Raw genomic sequence first — 18330 nt, 5'->3', positions numbered from 1 at the left:
TCACTTCGGCGTATGTATGAATCTTGATCCTCCACAGCTTCCGTCCAAGATACCCTTTCCCCTTTCCTTTCCTATCCTGGAAACATTCTTTAAGTTTTGTTTTAAGTTTTACGTTAGTCCTGGTGCCTTGTGCCTTCCTGTCCATTTCGTATCCTTTTTGGCTGTTAACTGTAGTGTTCATCGGCAAAATGTTCACGACCACCGGGTCGAGGGGAATGTGTAAGTAGGCTGTCCACCTTCCACCCGTCTTGTCATGAACCATATTGCCATTGGGAGGCTGTCATGCTTCGGCTTTGCATTGTCATTCATTTATTTGCCTCTGTTGTTTTCGCTGAAAATAATTACAAAATGATTTCTGGAGCATGTACTTCACGGGCGATCACGTTTAATCCCAATGAGAAACCCAAACAATTTGAAAACCGACTGACGTGGAATTCTTCCTGTTACGAGATTCTGGCAAGATATTTTTACTCGTAATCATTTGCACAGATATATTGTGTCAACAGTCGTGGTTTTGCAAAATATTACTTTCAGTTTTAGGCATCAGTCGGCTATTCTGAATGTCAGATATGGTGACAATTCCTCTTCCCCCCCTTAATAAGCTATTAGTGTTAGCCTAGCGCTGCCAGACCAAATGTGTTAAATACTGGAATGGTAACTCCAGGCTAACTGAGTGCAACCTACCTTGTTTGCAGATGCTTATCCGAGAGTGATTAAAATAGGAACAAAGACAGGACAAATTGTGTAATAGAAGTTATGGATGACCTGTGTAAGGCGAAAACAAAGCTTGTAACATCAATTTACCAGGCTGGCAATCATGGAATGCTAACGTAATATACTGAACACACTTAAATCTGTTTTAGCTGTTTAGCTGTGTTTATTTACATGCTGTCCTCACACTGTTCATGTTAAAAAGGGGTCTGTGTGTTCACCCAAGCTACATGTGCGATGTAAGATCGTCATTGTTTGTGTGTGTGTGGTGTGGGTCTGGATTGTCACAGATAAAGCCCCTCTGTCGAAAAGCCTGTTGCTGGTCCCTACCGCCCTGACCGTGCTGCTGATGCTGCTCCAGCCCCAGTACCAAAGCCTGTTCGAGTACAACCTGCAGGCAGTGAGAGAGGACCATCAGGTGAGAATGGGAGGCCTGCTCAGCCAAGTCTGTGTCTTGGAGTGTGTCTGTGTGTTGGAGTAACATATTTAATGCGCCTCTTTGACAGTTGTTTGTATGCTGATACACTGGTAAGTAGTCATTTTGTCTGTTTTGTGACTTGTTTTCCACCTTCTTGTGTTCTGACTTCACTTGTGTGCCATACTGCTTACAGATGGTCTGTCAAGTATGTAGATTTAAAATAAATGGTTGTGTTCTGCCTTATTGTTTTCTATTTTTTCCGCTCTCTTTTGTTTTTCTTTACTTTTGCTGTCTCAGATCTGGAGGTTGGTAAATGGCAGGTTAATCTGGTTGGATCTAAAGGACACTTTCTGTAGTGGTCTGCTTATCTACAACTTCCGTGTCTTGGAGAGGAGGTTTGGCTCACGCAAGTTTGCTGTAAGTTTCCGAGTTACTAGGCCTTCAAATAATGTTCCTACTCTCTCAGCCTCTTACAAAGAGCCCACAGAAGTCATAACATTATGATAGGAGTTTGCCTCTAATAAAAAAGGCCATCTCTTAGTAATTTTACATGCCAAATTAAGTCCTTTATGAATTGAAACTGAGTATTACACAATCTTGTTATTTAGTTAAAGTGTGCTAATCATGTTATTCCTACTTGCAGTCATTCTCCTCATCATTAATAGTTCCATCAGGTGCAGTTGCTGTTGTAGTAACCATAGTTTGCTCCTGGTTGCAGTCCTTCCTGTTGGGGACGTGGGTTGTCTGTGCTGCCATGGATCTCCTGTTGGCTGAGACCCTTCACTTCCTATTTGAACTGCAGGTGGAGATGCTGCCTGCTGGCCTGTAAGTGTTTCACCCCCCCCCCTCTAGCTCTCTCTCTCTTTCTTTCTTTCTTTCTCTCGCTCTCTCTCTCCTTTATCTTCACCCTCTCTTGTTTCCCTGTGACAGGGCAAACAAGTGAAGTGTTTCACAACACCCACCCACCCTCTAGCTCTCTCTCTCTCTCTCTCTCTCTCTCTCTCTCTCTCTTTCTTTCTTTCTTTCTTTCTTTCTTTCTTTCTTTCTTTCTTTCTTTCTTTCTTTCTTTCTTTCTCTCTCTCTCTCTAAGGGCTTCTCTCCTTTCTCTTCACCCTCTCTAGATTAGCAGACTGTGTTTCTTTCCTTATTGCCCAGCTACAGCGAGTCAAACACCTGTTATTGTGCATTATTAGGTATTGTTGTGTGTATGTGTGTGAATTCTGAGCCAATAGAGATTAGAAATGTCTTAAAAGAGGCCTTCGATGCACTTATTCATGGTCCGTAATGGCTAATTTTCTCCAGATGAGTCATTGCTTTGTTTGATGTAAATTGTTTATCAAGCAGAAGTAGCAAAGACCTTCAGATTACAGTTTTCTGTCAGTCTTAAAAAGAAGTAAACTTTAAAATGTGTATTCTTGTATAGTGGTGTTCTTAATGTTGTGTGGTGTTTGTGGTCTGTCTTAACTTCCTCCTCTATCATTTGGAAATGTTGGGCCACATTCTCGAATGCAGTTGAGAAGAATTTAAGAAGGACTTTCTTCTGAACTCCACTTCGGTGGATTTAGGACAATATTTGCCATTCTCCAACGTTTTCTCATCTGGGATTTCTTCTGAACTTCAGAAGACTTTCAGAACGCGAAATAGGAGTTGTAAATTTGCCGTAATCTTCTCAAATGCGATTCTTCGCGGGCCATCTTGTGGTTATTTGAGGAATCGCATTTGAAAAAACTGTCCGTGTTTAAAGGGTTAACGGCTGAATTTGTGAGAAATTGTTGATGATTGTGTTCACATCACCTCTATAGACATCCTCAGATTTAAATAATTATAATAATAATAAATATGAGAATATTTGTATAATTAACAATTACGTTCACATTTATAGTCATGATTCTACGAGGCATCTTGATGGCATAAAATAAATTAAAAGGACTACAGCAGGATGCTGCGCTAGTCTAGTGAGTCTAGTCTGTGCAAGTATAGCAATCCAGACTATTCTCATTTGCAGTGTTGCATCTGAAAGCGATCATTGAAAGAAAGTTCATGAACTCGTACGTAATTTTGGTGAACGTGAACTGAACGTACTGTATTACTGCCTGATGAACGATACTATGAACGCATTCATTCTGGTGTCTGTGAACGGCACGTTCACTCTTTTTAATTTTGTTCATATTTCTAGACACTTCAAGGCGAAAAAACACACAATTTACAGTCCTGTATCCAGTGTTGCATTACCAGTCAATTGCTGCGTGTGCTTTCTTCTACTGTCTATGCCTGGCAAGTGTGAGAGCGCCGAAGTTGCGTAGAGGCAGAGAGCGGTATTGCAGACAGATAGAGATTAAGAAAAATGACTGAGCTGCTTTCGCATAGACTCGGTCGATTCCGACTAAACACGTTACTGCTGTTGCGTGCCTTTTATAAGGGCTGGCAGGGCGTGTATGTATGCAAATCCAAATCTTGCGTGAGAAGATGATCTATTGACTGTTGTGCAATGAAATATGTTCTAACGCTGATGTGTGCTTGCAGGACAAGGCCAGTGCCCTCACTTGTCAATGTGTGCTGTCTGACCCTTATTTGAGGACTTAACTTAAGGAGTCAAATATAGTGATGGATGATCAGATGCATTTATGGATGCATCATGAGATCCCATTTTTTTTTTTTTTTTTACAATATCCTGATTCGTTGAAATCGGCAGAAACATGTTTGTGTTCCTATGAAAGTAAAGAATACTGACCATCTGCAGCTGTCTGATATACGTACTTGCCCAGGATGGCATTACACCAGGTTCTATTTTGTGTACTCTGTCCTTTGAGGAAGTATAATATCAAGGTTTTCCTGTGAACGGCACACACACACACACACACAGGTTTGTGAGGGATACACACCTTGTGATGCTTCTCCACACGTCTTTGAGGTGGAGGAGATGTTTATGGCATCTAAGGAAACATATCTGTAGATATACGTACATATCTGTTAGATGGAAAACACGCCACCAACAGACACACACACACACACACACACACACACACACGGTGGTGATGCAGTGTGTGTGGTGGAGACATCAGCTCCTGCAGTCACGTACACACACACCACATCAGATTACAACGTTATCCCCGCCTTTCCATGTAATGCAATCTCAATTTTATTGACACATTTTTAGAGTAACAAATTATTTATCAAAGCTATAATACAGACAATACTATAATCATAATGTACATAGCATAGTATAGAGGATAGTTACACAGCAGTCTCACACATATGTTCCCAGCAGTGTAACAGTTTGTCCCTGCTTACACATTATAGATGGTTTACTCTGTTAACCTACAGTCAACTATTTATTGCCTTAAAAATGCATTGGCATACTGCATTGCCCTGCATTTTATACCAAATTGCACTGCATACATAACAAAAAACGTCTTTTCTCTACTGACGTTGACACTATCATAAACGTCATCAGGTAGAATTCATTTAGAAAACACTCAAAGTTGTTATGGCTCAGACCAGGCTTGAGTCCTCTGGCTGAGGCGCCATCAGGGCGACTCATCCTTGCCCTTGACACTGTTCAGGCGCACACGAGCACTGTAGCGGTTCTCCCGGTTTTGATTGGAGCAGGAGCTCTCGGGCGACGTGTAGATGCTGTTGGATAGGATTGGCTTCTTCTTGAGCAACTTCAACACCTTGTGCTTGTAGCCCTGGCAGGCGAAGAAGTAGACGAAGGGGTCCAGACAGGAATTGAGGTTCATGAGGCAGACGGTGACGTGCAGTGACACCTGGAAGGAGCGTAACTCCGTGCAGCTGGGCTGGTACAGAAGCTTCCGGATCATGTACTGCAGCAGATTCAGGTGGTACGGCGAGAAGCACACCAGGAAGACCAGCACCACGGCCGCAGTCACCCCCATAGCCTTCTGGCTGCGACCCGAGCGCTCCGTCAGCTGGTTGCCGCGCATGACACTGCAGAGCTTGTGCCACAACACAGAGTAGCACACCAGGATGGTTACCACGGGCACACCGTAGCCCAATGTGACTGCGCCGATGAGCGTGTGAGGGAGCGTCTCCCCAACTATCGCCTCCAGGCTCGGGTACTCCATGCAGGAGATGCTGCCGTCGGGTTCCTCACGCGTCATCTGCATGGCCAGCAGGGGGAGTGTTTGACCCACCACCAGCACCCAGACGCCCACGCACACCCAGCGCACCGTGCCTATCTGCCTGAACCGGGTCAGTCGGCGGGGGCCCACCATCGCCACCATTCGGTCCAGCGCCAGGCACGTCATGAAGTTCACGCCGGAGTACGTGTTAATGTAGAAGAGCATGCCAATGAACTTGCAGGTGACCTCGCCCAGAGGCCAGTGGAAACCCAGCGCGTAGTAGAGCGCACGCAGCGGCAGCGAGAGAGCGAACAGCACGTCGGACGCCGCCAGGTTGGCCGAGTACAGCGTGGTGGCGTTCATCTTAACCCGGCTCGTCCAGATCACGTGCAATGCCAGGCTGTTGCCCAGCAGGCCCAGGACGAACACCAGCGTGTAGTGCAGTGGCATGACCACGCGTGCCACGCTCCGGTGGTCGTACAGGCCCGTGCAGTTTACGCTGATGTCACTGTCGTTCCCCTCCGCTCCAAGCATGGTGTGGTGTAACACAGGAAAGGGCCCCAGTGTTTCTGCAAAAAGAGAGCACAAGCCAAGAGAGTGAAAGAGAGAGAGTGTGTGGTTATGAAAACAGTATAGGACAGTAGTCACATCATGTGTAGCTTTTCATGTTTGTGTCTCTGATGTCTCGCTGTGTAGTCAGGCGTATTCCACGGCATGGTTTCTGCATGCAAGACCTTTTTTTTCTCTTTTGCATTGCGTAGCTAGGAGATCCCTTGTACTGCACTAAATATTTGCTGCCTTAAAACTCTCGTATTATTAAAGCAACGATTTATTCTTGTGTGGTTTAGCAATGTGGCACTGCTTGAGTTTTTAGATGCTCTGTTTTTTCTGAATTCGTCTAGGGGAGCTTGTCGTGCAGGAAAACAATATCTGTCTTTGCAATCACACCTCATCAAGAAAACTGATTCTTATTCACGCTAAGAGGAAACCACATTTGAAGGAGGCCTCTCAAAAGCAAAAACACACAAAGTGAATGCCAGCACAAACATCTTTAACCACTGAAAAGGTGTGGTGGCGGCATAGTGTTGAAATCAATATGTAACTGCTCAGACACCTAAACTATTTTTTTTTTTTTTTATTATGTTTATCATCGTCAGCACTTGCAAAGGCCTTGGAAAATCTTTTTTCTGATTATATATCTACTTAATGTGTTTTAAGCATTTCTTGAAAGATGTTGACCTGTGTGTGCATTAATTTAAACTCTAAACACACACACACACAAACAAGTTCACAAAGTTTTACATTTGCATTAACGTTAAAATGAACATGAACTTGTACTCACCTACTGGTGGAATGGGTATCCTAGGTGTAGTATGTATTTTATCAGTGGTGAAGCATGGCATACATAGAGAACATTTAGTTAGGCGAGGGACGGCACAAACACACGCGCCTCTGGCCGTTAGCCACGTTTCTGTCACAGTGAGTATCGAAGTTGAAAATGGGGAACCCACTTTGGCAAGCGGCAAAGCCCTTGTCATCATTTCCTGTTCCACTCCCCCTGCCAGACCTTTTATCTGTCTGTCCCTCTATTTCTCTCTCTCCTCATCTCTCCGTTTATGACGGTCTTGTGGAAGTGCTGGAGATGCAGAGTAAATAGTTTTGTTTTGGGTGCGTCAACAGTTTAAAAGTGTGTGGGATGCAGAAACTCCTTACGTATGTGAACTTGATAAGGGCTCCTGGACCTCACTGGGCCTGAGTCACTTAAACGCACCTGCAGACATGTCTACGAACTGTATGTGTTTTGGGGGGGGGGGGGGGATTTACACTTCTTATCACATCTCTTGGGTTGGGCAGACGTTAGGGGAAGGGGAACTGCCAACAATTATCCTGATATTCAACATGAACTTCCCCTAATGCAAATGAGTACTGTTGTTTTGTTTGGCTGCTACAGTTTCCAATGTGGTGGTTTGGACACACAGAGCTCACGGCGGCTTGAGCAAACCTTTAGGACTGTACTGCCTGGGCGGCCTACGGCAGACAGTGATTTCCCAACAAATGGCTCATACGTTTTCAGAATAATGCTAATTTTGCAGATATTTCTCAAACTAAGATTGCTAAATTATCCGAATAACTGATTGAAACCTGAAGTGCATTTGTGATTGGGGGTGAGTTCCAAAGTGCTGTGCAGGTAAAATCACAGCCATCTGTGAGGGGATGCTTGAGTATATTTCTGACTTTCTGGCTCGATTGTTCTGTCTGGAAACCTTTGGTGGTGTTGCTGTCTGTTTTGATCTGCTTGCATCTCAGGTTCTCCCTCGTTGTATGACCGCTGCAGTTAGAAGTGGTACTATTGTTGTAGGTGATCCAGCAGCGTCACTATGTGTGTGTGTGTGTGTGTGTGTGTGTGTGTGTGAGAGCCCAGAGTCTCTTGTTTTGTATTTGTTTTGAAAATCCTCACAGTCCTAATCAATTGTTTCTGTTCCCTCTTTCTTTTCCCCATTTTCATCTCTCTGCCCCCTCCCTCTCTCCCCCCCCCCCCCTCTCTCTCCCCCCCCCCCCCCTCTCAGTCTGGGTCCAGTGTTTGCCCTCTTTGTGCCTTTCTTCTGCTCCATCCCACGCGTGCCTGTCACCCAGCTGCTGGGCCAGATCTCCATCACCAACAAATCCCTCGTCTACATCATGGGCCTCCAGGTAAGAGCTGGCTGCTCATGCTCACAACACGTTGTCACAGTTTTCCTCGGAAACATTGCACCTCAATATGTTTCCACTCAACGTTTACATAATACGGCTCTATCTCTCACTTCATTTGTTAGAGTGTAACCATGCAAATTCTGCCAGCCCAAAGACAAATAATCCCTGTATTTACATAATATAATCATTCCTATGGTACTGTGAAGGCAAACAGGCCCTGTTATAGACCATCCGGGGCTAACAGCCTGAGGTCTGAAGCTGCAAGAAGCAAAACCATTTACGTTTCCAGTGTGTGAACTTTAAGAGCGAAAAGTAGAGCCACAGGACCGCTGCTTGGGTAACACCTAAACCCAGGATATCAGGCCAATTCTTCTTTTCATGAACTTCTCATGAGAGTAGATGAGTTCAGGCATTAATGTTAGAGGTCGAAGACTAGCATATGGTGTAATGAATGGTTCTGAGGGTATTTTTATAGTTTTCGTTTTTTTCTTTTTGTGGCAAAGTCTACATTCATTTCTTGTATTTGACTTACTAGACAAGCTCATCACAACCACACACAGAAATAAAAATGGGGCTGCTAGGTTTTTTCACGCTGACGTATAGGAAACACACTAGTGGGTACTAGAAAGGAAGTTCCCTCCTAACTGAATCTTTTTTTTTTCTCTTCATGGCCATGATAAGGTTTTGTTAAGCACACCGTTGGAATGAGTAAAGCGTGCTTGGGGGCTTGCTTAGTTGCCACTTATATACTGTATATGAGGTGTGAATGTGTTGCCGTCTCTATAGACACTGAAGCTTATGCTTGGGTATCTGATCTCGCTCTGTGTCATCTCACTCCTGCCTCTCGTTCTCTTTCACAGCTACTCACATCCAGCTACTTCATGTGGGTGATCGCTCTCAGTGGCCTGGTAGGTGAATGTCACTTAATTGCATTGCCAGGATGAATTGCCACAACAAGGAATTTTAGGCAGCACTAGTGCTGTAATCTGCCATTCTCCAATATAAATATCATAAGTTTTTAAGGTGCCATATCCTGTCTTAAATTATTATGAAAGTCACTGTTCAGTGACAACAATTATGTTGCCAGCAGCTCTCAAAGTGTGTGTTGTAATAACCACTTACTAGCAGATTATGCAAGATGTTGTGGCATCTGTCATGACCGTAATGGTGACAAAACACTGTCAAATCATTGGACACCAGCCGTCGTGCTGACTAATTATAGGATGGGGCATAAAACTGTGCTATTGCTATGGGTACTAAAAGTGCACAAGCACATCTTATATCTGTAATTCCAGTTTGAGAATGGTCACTATCGAATACTATTGCGTCATCTGCATCCCCACAATGCCCCAATTGGTTTATTGACTTCCGTTTTTTTGTCTCAATTTTGATGGTTATACTCCATCCCATTAAACAGAAAGCATATTTGTTGGGGTATGTAGCTTTTCCTCCATCTGACCCCCACACACCCGTTCTCTGCCATGTGTCCGCAGCTGTCAGGCGTGCTGTACCGTAGTAACCTGCTGTGGATGCAGCGGCTGCTCCTGGTGCCCGCCTGGCTTTGCCGTGTGGGGTCCCTGCTGCTGGAGCCTCTGTTGTCGGGCAGCGAGCCTACGCAGGAGGCCCCCGTGGGCATGGGCGCCACACTTGACATCCAGCGGCAGCAGAGGATGGACATGCTGGACCAGCAAATGCTGTTCTCCCAGCTGGCCCAGGTGCGGAGGAACGCCCAGCCGCCCCAGGTCAGTCACTAACCAAAATTATTCCATTGATTCAGATGATTTTTAAAGATGCATTATTTTATTTATTTAGCTTCTTCCAGCAGAGATGTACATGTGTGCTCCCTGGGAATCAAACCCTTGATCTCGGTGATGTTACCACCTTGCTCAACCAGTTATGATAGAAATATGATTCTACATAGAAGGTTTTATTTCATCTACAACCCTTTGGTGGAACCCCTTAATTAAGGCAGATATACTTGAGGTTTGATAAGGCACTGGGAGTGGTACAGTGTAGTGCTGTACACTGGAGTTAATATACAGGTGCATCTCAATAAATTAGAATATCATCAAAAAGTTTATTTATTTCAGTAATTCTATTCAAAAAGTGAAACTCATTTTTTAATATAGTTTCATTACACACAGACTGATATATTTCAAGTGATTATTCCTTTTCAATTTGATGATTATAACCGACAGCTAATGAAAACCCCAAATTCAGTATCTCAGAAAATTAGAATATTACTGAAGACCAATAGAAAAAAGGATTTTTAACACAGAAATGTTGGACTAGTGAAAAGTATGAACATGTACAGCACTCAATACTTGGTCTGGGCTCCCTTTGCATGAATTACTGCAGCAATGCGGCGTCGCATGAAGGCAATCAGTCTGTGGCACTACTGAGGTGTTATGGAAGACCAGGTTGCTCTGATAGTGGCCTTCAGCTCTTCTGCGTTGTTGGGTCTATTGTCTCGCATCTTCCTTTTCACAATACCCTATAGAATCTATGGGTTTTAGGTCAGGCGAGTTTGCTGGCCAATCAAGCACAGGGATACCATGGTCCTTAAACCAGGTACTGGGACCTTTGGAAGTGGGTGCAGGCGCCAAGTCCTGATGGAAAATGAAATCCGCATCTCCATAGGATTGTCAGCAGAGGGAAGCATGAAGTGCTCTAAAACAGATGGCTGTGCTGACCTTGGACCTGAGAAAACACAATGGACTAACACCAGCAAATGACATGGCACCCCAAACCATCATTCACGGTGGAAACTTTACACTGGACCTCAAGCAACTTGGATCCTGTGCCTCTCCTCTATTCCTCCAGACTCTGGGACCTTGATTTCCAAATGAAATGCAAAATGTACTTTCATCTGAAAAGAGAACTTTGGACCACTGACCAACTGTGCAGTCCTTTTTGTCCATAGCCCAGGTGAGACGCCTCTGACGTCTCCGGTTCAAAGGTGGCTTGACACAGGAATGTGACAGTTGAAGCCCATGTCCTGGATACGTCTGTGTGTGTGCTTTGTTTCACAATCCTCTCAAGGCTGCGGTTATCCATGTTGCTTGTGCACCTTTTTCTACCACATTTTTTCCTTCCATTCAACTTCCCATTAATGTGCTTGGATACAGCACTCTGTGAACAGCCAGCTTCTTTAGCAATGACCTTTTGTGTCTTACCCTCCTTGTGCAGGGTGTCAATGATCGTCTTCTGGACAACTGTCAAGTCAGCAGTCTTCCCAATGATTGTGTAGCCTACTGAACTACGCTGAGAGACCATTTAAAGGCTCAGGAAGCCTTTGCCGGTGTTTTGAGTTAATTAGATGATTTTCAGCTTTGCCCAACACATGGTCGTCTGATGGTTAGACGGAGACCTGGAGAGGCCTACAAGCCACAGAGTCTTGCACCTACTGTGAAATTGGACTCATCAGAGAAGACGAACTAGGAGAACCTCCAGTCGGCTTTGGTTCAATCCTTATGGTCTTTTACAAACCTCAGCCAGGCAAAGTACAACGTTGTCCCGGAAGAAAAACTTCCTTCCTTTTGCTCTGACAATGTTCCCCAACTCTGAGAAGTGTTTTTTCCAGCAGGGCAATGCTCCATGCCACACAGCCAGGCCAGTAAAGGTGTGGATGGAGTATCACCAGATCAGGACCCTGTCATTTCCAGCCCAATTTCGAGACCTGAATCCCATAAAAAAAACTCTGAAATGTGATCAAGAGGAAGATGGATGGTCACAAGCCATGAAAAGAAGCCGAGCTGCTTGAATTCTTGCGCCAGGAGTAGCATAAAGTCACCCAACGGCAATGTGAAAGACTGGTGGAGAGCATGCCAAGACACATGAAAGTTGTGATTTTAAATCAAGGTTATTCCACCAAATATTGATTTCTGAACTCTTCCTAAGTTAAAGCATTAGTATTGTGTAGTTTAAAAATGAATATGAGCTTGTTTTCTTTGCATTATTCGAGATCTGAAGACACTGCATCTTTTTTGCTATTTTTTTTTTTGACAATATTTTTATTTGAAATTTGGTAGGAATGTTGCCAGTAGGTTATAGAATAAAACAAAAATGTACATTTTACTTTAACACATACCAATAAATAGTAAAACCAGAGAAACTGATAATTTTGAAGTGGTCTCTTAATTTTTTCCGCGGCTGTATGGTTTATCCGTTTCCGGTTTTGCGGCAGACTTTTACAAAATAAAAGCCTTTGAGCCAAATAATAAAACCTGCGTTAACGAGCGATAAAATACCACCACACTGTAAAGCATTTGGAGACGCTCATTTTGCAATGTTACATAAGTACAGTGACATGGTACCAGGGCCTCTCTGGGGAAACAGATCCTTCCGTTTTCTCAAAAGAAAAAGCAAGAAGGCAAAAACCCTCAAAGCTCTGATGCCTCAAAATCTTCCACTGCTGCCATTTAGATTACCAGAGAGAGAGAGAGAGAGAGAGAGAGACACACACACACACAGAGAGAGAGACAGACAGAGAGACACACAGAGAGAGAGAGAGACAGACAGAGAGAGAGAGAAACACAGAGATAGAGAGAGAGAGGAGAATGCAATAGTTGATTTAGATGTGTTGCCATGACTAGGGAGTCAGGTCCCAGTAAAAAAAAAAATTTTTTTTTTTTTTTTAAACAAAATTGGCCTGTTTTTTTGCAATCTCTTTTTGCAGATATTCATCAGGTCAGGTCACACCTCATTAGAGGGAGTAGAGAGTTCTGTCAAATATCTTGCTTAATGTTTGCAATACCTACTCAACCAATCTACACCCTCCACTGTGGCGTTGGAGATGGATTGGGCAGCTTTTGCTTGTGACTGGTTAGTTATTAGGTTTGGGTTTAGTTGATGTTTTTGTCCTTGCGAGGAGCTAAAAGAAGGTGTTATGATGTCTTGTATCAGAAAATGCTGTGGCAAGACCCTTGCTGATGTAATCACCTTGAACACAGCCACATCATAGTATGAGGCCATCTATTTCTCACAGCCTACCATTTGCAGTAAAAAAACAGGATGTCTTATTCTGATGACGATAAAGTTAAGGTTGAGTAAATGACTTCCGTACGTCTGTAGAGGTTTATGATGTCAATGATTCGGTTTCATCATGCTCCGGGTTCCCACAGTGCTAAAGGACACACTACTACAGTGTTTGAAACGCTTTCTTCAACATCATCTGCCAATATTGGGCATAATGAAAAGGCAACCAAATGTAACAGTGGATATTCATTGCAGAAACAGACTTTATATAAATACTTTACTATATATATTTTATATAATACTATATATTTACTATATAAATCGGTCCCAGACTAAACAATACTGGTCCCCTTGACTGATGCCCAGTGTGATGTCCTGTTCTACTCCACAGGCTGGTCTGCTCAACTGGAACCGGTTCTTCCCAACACTCCGGCAGAGGGGGCGCAATGCCGCTCCCGCTGCAGCGGGCCCCCAGGCCAGACCCCCAGGACCCTCCCCCGCCCCAGAGAACACCCCCGTCACAGAGGAACAGGTGAGCTCACTTAAGGCATTTTTATGCTACTCCGTACGACACGTTTTTGGGCACATAGGAACGCCTTCAGGTAAGTGAAACGCCTTCTCCGGTAGCTGAAACGCCCTCTCCGTGCTCTCCAGAGACGTCGGACAGCTCTCCGTGTCCCCGCAAAAATTTCTGTCGGTCCGCTCATGGCGACGGATACTCCTTGGCCGTGATTGGCACACTACAACCTCATTTCCATACGACATCAACTCCGGAAACTAACATTTCTGGACCTAGCGTTTCCTGTTTCATTACCTTTATATCCATATATGCATAACAGCCACTGTCAAAGGCGCAGATCCTTTCCTTGAAAACTATTCCCTGTATATCACAATACATGAGCCGGCCCAAGTAGCCTACTGCCAGAGAACCAGCATGAGCGACGGCAATTAAAGATGTGTTTCAACAACGGTAGAAAACTGTGTTTGCTCCGTATTTTACTGAACTCATAATTATATGACAGTGGTATTAGTTACAGTTGAGACACCCGAAATAACGTGCATGCGCAGAAATCCTGAGACGTGATTTTTAGTCTGCACATGAATACATGAATTTCTTTGATCCCAGGAAATTTGAGCACACAACCCATCTCCCTTACGGAGATATTGGCGAAAGTTGTTTTACCTACTTCATTTCAAACGTTGCAAACGTGTCTAGTTTTTGTGCAGTAGTGAATAGAGTCTCAGTTTACTACACCGCATATCATGTTTGTAGAAAATGATTAAGGTGCAACAAATGGCAATGATTAAGGTGCAACAAATGGCAATGATTCACATTGCAAGTAAAATGGTGCGGCTGGAGCAGATACAGGGAGGGACAACGGTGACGCAGTTTGGATGTAGCGACAAACGTTTATGTGCTGTAATAAACAGTGTTAACCAGTATGTGAGTAACGTGGGTTTTATTAAAACATAGTGTGTAATGTGTAGCTATTTCATTCTGTTTATTAACCTTTCCGGCTGTCTGTAGGCTATGTATTAACTAGCCAGCAGTAGACGAAAGGGAATTAACCCCGAAGTTAAAAACATGTAATCTACTTCGGGAGCATTTTACTCCCCCGCATTCTCCCATGATAAAGATAAGTTTGCCCTATCAGGTGTATATATAGCATTAGACACAGTCACAATATTGTGTATCTGCTGACACCTGTTGCATTTGAGTAGTGGCAGCTGGTGGGAGAGTAGAAATTGACTGTTGTGGAGGAGAGGTAAAGCCAACCAACGATTTCCATCGCACAAAGACGTCATGGGGTAGCTTGTCTTTCGGGACTTAAACCGTTACTCCCCCTACTGTTGTGGAAGAGAATTGTTTTCAGCACCCACAGCCGTTGGAGTACTATAAAGGGACACAAATGCTTACTAGTACGTACTATCCGGCCGCCCGCCCACTGTCCAACCATCCGACACGACCGTTTTGTGTACTATATAAAGGGCCTTAAGGCATTTTTATGCTACTCCGTACGACACGTTTTTGGGCACATAGGAACGCCTTCAGGTAAGTGAAACGCCTTCTCCGGTAGCTGAAACGCCCTCTCCGTGCTCTCCAGAGACGTCGGACAGCTCTCCGTGTCCCCGCAAAAATTTCTGTCGGTCCGCTCATGGCGACGGATACTCCTTGGCCGTGATTGGCACACTACAACCTCATTTCCATACGACATCAACTCCGGAAACTAACATTTCTGGACCTAGCGTTTCCTGTTTCATTACCTTTATATCCATGCATAACAGCCACTGTCAAAGGCGCAGATCCTTTCCTTGAAAACTATTCCCTGTATATCACAATACATGAGCCGGCCCAAGTAGCCTACTGCCAGAGAACCAGCATGAGCGACGGCAATTAAAGATGTGTTTCAACAACGGTAGAAAACTGTGTTTGCTCCGTATTTTACTGAACTCATAATTATATGACAGTGGTATTAGTTACAGTTGAGACACCCGAAATAACGTGCTTGCGCAGAAATCCTGAGACGTGATTTTTAGTCTGCACATGAATACATGAATTTCTTTGATCCCAGGAAATTTGAGCACACAACCCATCTCCCTTACGGAGATATTGGCGAAAGTTGTTTTACCTTCTACCTACGTTGCAAACGTGTCTAGTTTTTGTGCAGTAGTGAATAGAGTCTCAGTTTACTACACCGCATATCATGTTTGTAGAAAATGATTAAGGTGCAACAAATGGCAATGATTAAGGTGCAACAAATGGCAATGATTCACATTGCAAGTAAAATGGTGCGGCTGGAGCAGATACAGGGAGGGACAACGGTGACGCAGTTTGGATGTAGCGACAAACGTTTATGTGCTGTAACAAACAGTGTTAACCAGTATGTGAGTAACGTGGGTTTTATTAAAACATAGTGTGTAATGTGTAGCTATTTCATTCTGTTTATTAACCTTTCCGGCTGTCTGTAGGCTATGTATTAACTAGCCAGCAGTAGACGAAAGGGAATTAACCCCGAAGTTAAAAACATGTAATCTACTTCGGGAGCATTTTACTCCCCCGCATTCTCCCATGATAAAGATAAGTTTGCCCTATCAGGTGTCTATATAGCATTAGACACAGTCACAATATTGTGTATCTGACACCTGTTGCATTTGAGTAGTGGCAGCTGGTGGGAGAGTAGAGGAGAGGTAAAGCCAACTAACGATTTCCATCGCACAAAGACGTCATGGGGTAGCTTGTCTTTCGGGACTTAAACCGTTACTCCCCCTACTGTTGTGGAAGAGAATTGTTTTCAGCACCCACAGCCGTTGGAGTACTATAAAGGGACACAAATGCTAACTAGTACGTACTATCCGGCCGCCCGCCCACTGTCCAACCATCCGACACGACCGTTGTGTGTACTATATAAGGCCCTTTAGACTGGTGTCACAGCTGCCATCTCAGGAGTGCCACGGGATTTTCCAGATTACATAATTATGCATGTACTATAGGAACTAGCTTTAATTCATGCTGTTGTGTGTGTGTGTGGTTTTGTGCATATAGGTATTTTGGGTGTGAAAAGTGTTAATTTTGAATCTGTGGGTGTACATTTTCTTAGTTTGTTTGTATTATTGTGCACTCATCACAGGTTGCCAGGTTAATGGAGATGGGCTTTTCCAGAGTGGACGCACAGGAGGCCCTACGGGCATCCAACAACGACATCAACATGGCAACCAACTTCCTGCTACAGCACTGAGGGATTTTGGGTTAGGAAGGAAAGGAAGAAAGCAAGAGAACGGACACAAAGAATGGGAGAAATGGGAGAGTGTGACAGGCCCTCTGCCAATCGGAAAACACAGAGGGAAGGGGGAGTGAAAATAGCCTCAGGTGTGATTTTAAACCTGCCAAGACGGAGGCCCATGGAGATGCCTCGCTGGGACTTGGAGCCACTGTCGCTGCCAAAGAGAAGGCTGTGCTCACCGTTGCCACCTACTGGGTGTTGGAGAAAGTGCCGAAGCCAAGGAGAGGAAAGGGAGGAAACTGAGAAAACAGTGTCTCAGAGCTTGCGTTGTCTTACGTCATCTCTCTCTCTCTCTCTCTGCCAAGCAAACTGCTCCAGTCAGCTAATTCTCTAGGATGTTTGGCTAATGTAGTTGTAAACTGGATACTGAAACATCTGTTAAAAGATTATTTTTTTCTTTTATTACACAAACGGACATTTAGAGAAGAACCATTTTGGACAGCACGGTAATGAAGCTGGTGGTATGTGGTGATATTTTTGTCCTTTTAAGATATTGAAAGAGTGTTTTATCACAAGAACAGCCGATGCAGGTCAACGTGAACTTAACCTGTGTGTAGAGACTTAAGTATGTATATTTTGTGTAATGTGTATATAGGAAAATATCTCTGTATGGACTACTTGGTTGATTTGTACAGCCTCAGTTTGTCGCTGTGTTGAGGAGCACTTCATATGGCTTCACTATACATCATGTGAATTCATTTCACTGTGGAATTTAAAATCATGGTAATGACTGTGACTAACCTGATGACCTGTCCACTGCTATTAACACTCACGATCCTAAGATCCGATTGCGCAACATTAACTTATTCTATTTTAAGTTATTCTATTATCTTATTGACCTGGTACATCACGGACATCCATTAATATTGTGTACCTAACCAAAGTCTCCCCTCTCTTTCCATCTTTGTCTAAGCGCCAGTTGCTTGATCAGTGAGTTGAGCTCTTTTATTCTTTCATGTGTGTGCATCAGTTGGGTGTTATTTTCTCTCTCTCTCTCTCTCTCTCTCTCTCTCTCTCTCTCTTCTCCATAATGAACAAGACTGTCAGCAGAGGCCGAACACTTCGCTGTGCTGCGCTGCAGACATGAGTGCAATTATCAGACGCTGTAGCTGTCCGTTCTCACTCAGTGAGATACAATATGCAAAGCTCCCTCTCTAATGACTATGGGCAGGGTCTCAATGTCAGGGGCTGCAAAAGGGAGACAAAATCTCCAATTAAAACCTACCTCTAATCCAAACTGTCTGCCGGCTCTCATTTTAGGTCCGATTCCTGGACCTTCCCATAAATGCACTGAATGAAATAACAGTGGAGAAGCCAGGTCAGCCAGATGGGATCTGGCAGAACTACTGGGAATGTATGAATGAAGTATGAAATGAGAGTAAATTAGGGCAAATACGTCCAAATACGTCAGATTTGAAAGGATGTCAGCTGTTGCCCCTCAGTATGGCATTTAAAATATACATGCATATAGATATACATGTCCTGTGTCTGCCATATGATTCCCTACACTGACCTGGGCACAAGTAAGACACAGGAATTTGAGACTTTGAATAGATTGACTAATTTCTTGGCTATCCAGAGAAAAAAGAAGGCAGCAATAATAGAATGCTAGTAATAACCATCCCTCTTTAGTCCTACTTCTTGTAACTTTCCCATCCCGTTTCTATAT

General features: G+C 43.9%; 2 protein-coding genes across 2 annotated transcripts; one reads left to right on the top strand and one right to left on the bottom strand.

The window, feature by feature from the left end:
• The first annotated feature begins 85 nt into the window (after nt 1-85).
• ubac2 (UBA domain containing 2) lies at nt 86-17808 on the top strand. Its single transcript, XM_080835237.1, has 9 exons — nt 86-219; nt 1002-1129; nt 1427-1546; nt 1848-1954; nt 7779-7902; nt 8763-8810; nt 9396-9644; nt 13271-13411; nt 16509-17808. The coding sequence occupies exons 1-9, from the start codon at nt 189-191 to the stop codon at nt 16614-16616; spliced, it is 1056 nt and encodes a 351-aa protein (XP_080691363.1). The 5' UTR covers nt 86-188; the 3' UTR covers nt 16617-17808.
• gpr183b (G protein-coupled receptor 183b) lies at nt 4657-6614 on the bottom strand (the record flags this gene model as incomplete). The annotated part of the gene is made up of 2 exons (XM_080834531.1): nt 4657-5780; nt 6554-6614. 2 exons carry the CDS (start codon nt 6612-6614, stop codon nt 4657-4659), a joined length of 1185 nt encoding a protein of 394 aa, XP_080690657.1.
• Nucleotides 17809-18330: the final 522 nt, after the last annotated feature.

Source organism: Sprattus sprattus, assembly GCF_963457725.1.
Source record: "Sprattus sprattus genome assembly, chromosome: 3".
NCBI lineage: Eukaryota > Metazoa > Chordata > Actinopteri > Clupeiformes > Clupeidae > Sprattus > Sprattus sprattus.
The sequence above is the reverse complement of the archived record's forward strand: the minus strand, read 5'-3'. Positions and strand labels throughout refer to the sequence as shown.

What these genes read in the sequence shown, in the direction of transcription:
- ubac2 (XM_080835237.1), top strand. Translation starts at nt 189, where the DNA reads ATGTTCACGACCACCGGGTCGAGGGGAATGT. An exon ending in CACCGGGTCGAGGGGAATGT is followed by an intron (nt 220 to 1,001) that starts GTAAGTAGGCTG and finishes GGATTGTCACAG; the next exon opens with ATAAAGCCCCTCTGTCGAAA. An exon ending in CAGTGAGAGAGGACCATCAG is followed by an intron (nt 1,130 to 1,426) that starts GTGAGAATGGGA and finishes TTGCTGTCTCAG; the next exon opens with ATCTGGAGGTTGGTAAATGG.